Raw genomic sequence first — 6514 nt, forward strand, 5'->3', positions numbered from 1 at the left:
TCGAACCAAAAAGTGCATTTATATATGGCGCAGCACATTTTGCAATGATTTCATTCTGGAAATACGTCTTGTCCATGAACCTGTCGAAGATTGCAACAGACGACCGTACAGTACAACTGTTTTCTGTCAAGGTCTTTTGCAGATATACCTCCTTTCAGCCTTCAGAGATTTTCCCCCAGGCTCATTGTGGTTTGTTTTTTAGGGGGATTGTGTTCAGTTCGGAGTTTAACATAAACACTGACAGTATTTAACCTCATTAACCTCCTGTGGCAGATAGATAGTATGGACAGCCAGCAGCTCAATGTCCTTCTGATAGCTAAATGCAAAGAGTTACATCATCTATCGACAAACAGACCTTCCTCTTCTTTTCTTAGGGCTGGGCATCGTTTGATTTTGAACGATTCCAAGTCCTCGTTTCGATTCCGGTTCCTATCGATTCCGATTCTTACAAGCCATGACATGCTTTACAAGAACCAGCTACCCACAGGTCCTACTTGATGAAATAATCTTAACTTCACAACAACATCACCTTCATTTAGACAAAAACATGTTTTGGAGGAAAAATGAAAAAGACTTGCGGCACAACCAGTGTGTTTGTTTCTGACCACAACCAAAGTGTGGAAGCAGCCTCTGGGATGAGAGGCTAAATGTCTCCAACACATCCAGAAACGTCCAGCTGTTTTCAGCTACAACTCTCAGGATGATCATGTCCAGGATGACTGAGAACTACACCTCCATGCTGCAGCAGCATTCAGTCACAACAGGAAAACGTAGCTGCTGTCAGTAACAGGGGCAGATTTAGGACTGAAGAAGATCCGGGGCTTAACACACACACGCGCACAAAGCATGTTTAGGAATATGTTGAAAGCCCAACCCCCCTCCACAAAAAGGTGGTCCTAACCACCATCAAACTGATCCTTTGGTCTGCACTGAAGCCAGAGACCATGGACAAACGTGTTTCTAGTCATGTGCCACATTTTAATCACACAAGGAACATCAATAAAAGCTGTTCGTATTTACACCAGACATTGGAAGTACATGGAAAGGCAACCTGTTAAACTTTTTAGCATTTTTAGTTCAAATATGTGGAGCTGTAATTCTGTGCAAAATTCAATTAATAAATAATCAGGAAGGCATGAAAACATTTCAGTTCTGCTATCAAACTGTTTGAATTTGGCATTTTCACAATGTTTAGCTTGGATTTAAAATATGCGCACATGCTTCAGATTATCTTGCAATATAAATTAGAGTCCAAATCGCTCTGCTCTAGTATAAAGACTATGTTGTTTTATATATAGAAAGCAGAATGGCATGCATTATTAGCTGTAGGTTTGAACAATGGCTGGATTCTCTCAGCTTTTCCAATTTAAAACAGAATCAAAGGAGTTTGGAGTTTGACAAATGTCCCTGAAAGATTTTTCCAGAAATGATTATTCTGAAAGCCGATCTAAACCATCTGTAGAAGAAAGCATATATGAATGGATTGAACATTGAATTGGACAGAGTTAGCCAGTTTAGTGTTTCATAGACTGGCACTGATACGCCACCTAACAGCTGAAAAGAAAAACAAAGAAAGAAAGGCAGCCAACACATCAGAAAAGCTCCCATAACCACAGCCAGAGTTTTTGCAGCCTTCCATTCCATGCTGCTTGCAGTTACAACAGCCTTTGTTGTGTTCTGAATGCTCTGTGCCTGTTTCTGAGCAACAAGAAAAATTCTCAGATAAATATACAACATTATGATCACAGGAAGGTAAAATGAAAAAACAGGTGCCAGAATCTTTTCCAGCACGACGTCAAAATAACAGTTTTCTCCACACTTCTCTTGGTGGATCTCTGCAGTTATGAAGCCAATGGCAACTAGAACAGAAACCCCCCAGCTCATAAGGATCATTACTCCAACAACATGGGTGTTTATCTTAGTCCTGTACATCAGAGGCTGACACACTGCATAGTATCGGTCTACAGAAATACAACATAAATTAAAAATAGAGGTTGTGCTCAGTATGACATCTATGCTATCCCTTATTTTGCAGAATAAATCTCTGTAATAAAGACATGAGCTGAGAGTGAAAGACATGCTCAGGGGAAAGACCATGATCCCAACAAGAAAATCAGCAACAGCCAGAGAGATGATGAGGTAGTTAGAAGGTGTGTGTAGCTGCTTGAAGTAAGTGATAGAGATTATTACTAGAAGGTTTCCACATACTGTGACAACTGACAATGAGCCAAGGAAGATATATACCAAAACACACACTCTGGAAGGAGACCTTGTCAGCGTTCTAGAAGCATTATTAATTTCGTAGCAGGGATGGAAGTCAAAACCGACATAAAACGACTCTTCTGCCATCCCTTTAAAAGCTTCCTAAAATGAGACTAACCTGCTTGTTAAAACCGATTTAAGACATTATCATTACAGTAAAGGATCAGAACACTGGCTTTCTCAGAAAAAATCTTTGTACTCTTTAATCTCTAGGTAGATAACCTCAGTAAGATCACATCAAAGTGCTGCACCATCACTTTTCATTACATAATCAATAGGAAGTGGGAAAACTAGGGGGCCGAGTCTCCTCCCCTTCCGGTGAGATCATCAGTTCCCTGACAACAAAAACAAACAATCTAATTAAAGTGAACGAGTTTGTAAAAGTTACTTCTCATCCGCTTTGTCTTATGCCCTGAATCACACATATGTAGTTCAAAATAAATGATAAATTATTATGTGTGTTTGACTATGTCACGTAACTCTGTAAATACTACAAATCAGAAGTCACACTTATGACATCACAGAGGCATCTCTCCTGCCCCCAGTGTAGCAGCCAAGCCCCCATAATTCTGCAATATAATCGAAGCCAACAAGGAAGTTGCTAAAATTGCTGTTCCACCATCATCCACTAGGGGCTGGCACCAGAAGTGAGCAAGTCCACATTCACTCCCATGTTAAAGATACCAATTTCACCGCAGAAATATAAGTGTTTACAGTCAGTTTAATAGATCTAGTTTGCATCCATGGCAACTCTGAGAGGAGTGAATTTTTTTGTAACTTTTCTGTTCAAGTGGAATTTAATGCTTAGAATACTGAATAATTACCACCAGAACTCCCAGAATTCTAACTTCACTAGAACTCCCAGGAACCGTCAGTGTGACGTTGTGGGGCAAGACGGTTCAAGTGCATTATTAATGAACTCTTTATGGATGTGCTAACCTAATAATATGGTAAGAACATTGTCGTCGTCTTCCTCCGCTTATCCGGGTCCGGGTCGCATAGGCAGCATCCCAACTAGGGAGCACCAGACCGTCCTCTCCCCGGCCTTCTCCACCAGCTCCTCCAACAGGACCCCAAGGCGTTCCCGGACCAGATTGGAGACGTAACCTCTCCAACGTGTCCTGGGTCGACCCGGGGGCCTCCTGCTGGCAGGACGTGCCTGAAACACCTCCCCAGGGAGGCGTCCAGGAGGCATCCTGACCAGATGCCCAAACCACCTCAACTGACTCCTTTCGATCCGAAGGAGCAGCAGTTCTACTCCAAGTCCCTCCCGAGTGTCCGAGCTCCTCACCCTATCTCTAAGGCTGAGCCCGGCCACCCTACGGAGGAAACTCATTTCGGCCGCTTGTATCCGCGATCTCGTTCTTTCGGTCATTACCCAAAGCTCATGACCATAGGTGAGGATTGGGACGTAGATCGACCGGTAAATCGAGAGCCTGGCTTTCTGGCTCAGCTCCCTCTTCACCACGACAGATCGGCTCAGCGTCCGCATCACTGCAGACGCCGAACCAATCCGCCTGTCGATCTCCCGATCCCTCCTACCCTCACTCGTGAACAAGACCCCGAGATACTTAAACTCCTCCACTTGAGGTAGGACCTCCCCCGACCCGGAGTTGGCAAGCCACCCTTTTCCAGTCGAGAACCATGGTCTCAGATTTGGAGGTGCTGATCCTCATCCCAGAACATATGGTAAGAACATATCATTTTAATCCAAATCTTGAAAAGAAGTCTCTCTATTGTTCGCTGGGTGACTGACACGGATAATTTCCGTGGATGAGGGGTCCCAGATCGTCTTCCGTGTTGCTGTCAGAGTCGTTGCTGTTTTCTACTGACCAGTTTTCACTGACCAGTGATCATTTTTCCCCTCTCCGCCTGAAGCATCTTAATTTTTTATGCTTGTTTCACTGAGAACAATCTACTAAAAATTGTTTTAGAAGCGATGTCACATGGAGTTTGAAGGAGAGTGAGCGCACGGGAGCTGGAAATTTGGTTGCTTAGCAAAAGTGACGCTGTATGTTATCCGCGAGAAAACTTAACCATGTAAACAACAGAACTGTCAGATTGACGGCTTGCGGGAGACAAAGACAAAAGCAGCTTTATTTATTTTTTGATAAATTATTTTACGCAAAAATAAAGAACACAATAACAAGAAAAGCCAGGAAGCCAGGACAACATGAGATCCATCTAACTAAGTATTACATATCAATATATGAAAACAGTCAAAATGACTGCCTTGGGAGTTCTAGTGTTAATGAGCATCAGAGCCACGTGACTTCACAGCTAGCTCCGGGGAAAGGCCTCAACCTCACATGAACAAATGTTCAGCCATTTCGACTCTCTGAACTTTAGTTGTGTTTGTTCGTGTTTTGATGTTAATCATGGAAATATTTGGACAATGAGGGCAAGCTGTGGTAATTGACTGCACTAACAGATCATCCAAGCTTTTTCTGCTTCTTTTTATCAGTAAGTAAAATTATATTCCTGTACTTTATTTTGCTGGTTGAATGGGGGAAATGCTGTGTCTAACTGCGTGGTCAATAGGGGTTGTATGAAGGGTTAGGGTTAGAAGTAAACAACTATGTAATTTACACTTTATTGTGATGGAAACATTAAAAGATTAATTATGAGCACAGTCTCACACGTAAACAAACATAAATGTATGAGCACAGTGTCACACGTAAACAAACATAAATGTGAGTCATTGATTCAGTCTATAGTAACACATCATGCCAGTTGATCTCCAGACTGAATTTTATCATGAAAGAACGTCATTAGAAACAAAAGGCATTTTCATTTCATTTAAAAAGTGGGACAAAACGGAAGAATTGACAGGTGTGATCCTGATCCTGTGTATAAACCGTCAGTGAAAACTTTGACATCATAACTCTGCCGCTCCTGGTTTCGGCTCCACTGTGAGTGACTTCTTTTCTTCTGTGCATACGGGTCACAAAGGGGCCATGAAGTGTTCACACTGGAGAGAGTTTGATGTTTCATTTCAGTCATAGGTGAACAACCACGGCAAAAATAAAAAAAATCTGGTTTACTCAAAAAAATCGGAATTGAGCATCAAGGCCTGCAGTGCGAACGTAGCCTAAGTCACGCCCTTCTACTTCTCGACCATGGGTCCCTGGAAGAACGAAATAATGAATGCACGTCAATGGGGCTAAATGCGCTAATTTCAAATTCCGCTGTCCATGGATCTCAAATATGATGTCCGTGAATTTTAAAGACACATTTTGAGACCAAGAACGTGCATATTTTTGAACAAGGGGAAACATTATTTTAGGTTTTGTCCGAAAATAAGTCCAGGACTACAAATGCGCTTCACAAAAGTGACGTCATCAAAACAGACACAGCCATTTTCCATCTGTTTTTTCTGTAAGTTCAGCGAAACTTCAAATCCTTCCCACGGGAGGAAAGAACCACCATAAAACTGGCCATTTGGTAAGTAGCATCTATGCAAGGGGAGAGGACATTACGTGGTGACTTTACATATGCGACACCCATGAAACACCCATCATTACTTTTCATTAAATTGCAGTACAACATATGTGTGATCCAGGGCCTAAGGCAAAGTGGATTAGAAAATAGCTATTTTAGCCCTGTTGACTTGCATTCAATTTTTTTATGTTCTTCCAGTGACCCATGAGTCGACCGGAAAGGAAACAGACTTAGGCCCTCTATCTCTGATCCGCTCCTCACGTGTTAACCTCTTTGACATGTCAATGGCTGTGAACAAAGAGAAACTTGTAAATAACTCATGAAAGAATAAAGTTAAATTCAAACAAAGCACACCATTGTTTTTCTTGTGAAATTCCCAATGAGTTTGATATGTCACATGACCCTCTTCCTATTGAAGAGACAAAAGTTGATACCAAGATGGCCAACTTCAAAATGGCCACCAGGATCACCACCCATCTTGAAAAGTTTGCCCCCTCACATATACTAATGTGCCACAAACAGGACATTAACAGCACCAACCACTCCCATTTTAATAAGGTGTATCCATATAAACGGCCCACCCTGTATTTCCAAATTCTTATAGGATAGAAATCATGGCGGTGCAAAAGTGGGTGTTGTGTGGGTCTTAAAAGAAGTGTGCAATGGCTAGAAAGGTGCAGAACCACCTACGCTTGCTTGCTGTGAGTGTTCATTCATACTGATAATAATGTCGTGTTTAATGGAAAATGATCTTAAATTAACCATCAGTATAGTCTTTGTGTAATAAACAGTTTTTTGATTTCAGGTCATC

At 41.9% G+C, this 6514-nt stretch overlaps 1 protein-coding gene across 1 annotated transcript; it reads right to left on the reverse strand.

The window, feature by feature from the left end:
* Positions 1 to 1377: 1377 nt before the first annotated feature.
* LOC129165400 (trace amine-associated receptor 1-like) lies at positions 1378 to 2349 on the reverse strand. The gene has a single exon (XM_054748535.2). It carries the CDS (start codon positions 2347 to 2349, stop codon positions 1378 to 1380), a length of 972 nt encoding a protein of 323 aa, XP_054604510.1.
* Positions 2350 to 6514: the final 4165 nt, after the last annotated feature.

The sequence above is a fragment of the Nothobranchius furzeri genome, chromosome 2 (assembly GCF_043380555.1).
Source record: "Nothobranchius furzeri strain GRZ-AD chromosome 2, NfurGRZ-RIMD1, whole genome shotgun sequence".
Lineage (NCBI taxonomy): Eukaryota > Metazoa > Chordata > Actinopteri > Cyprinodontiformes > Nothobranchiidae > Nothobranchius > Nothobranchius furzeri.

Coding starts and splice junctions, on each gene's coding strand:
- LOC129165400 (XM_054748535.2), bottom strand. CDS start 2,349: ATGGCAGAAGAGTCGTTTTATGTCGGTTTTGACTTCCATCCCTGCTAC.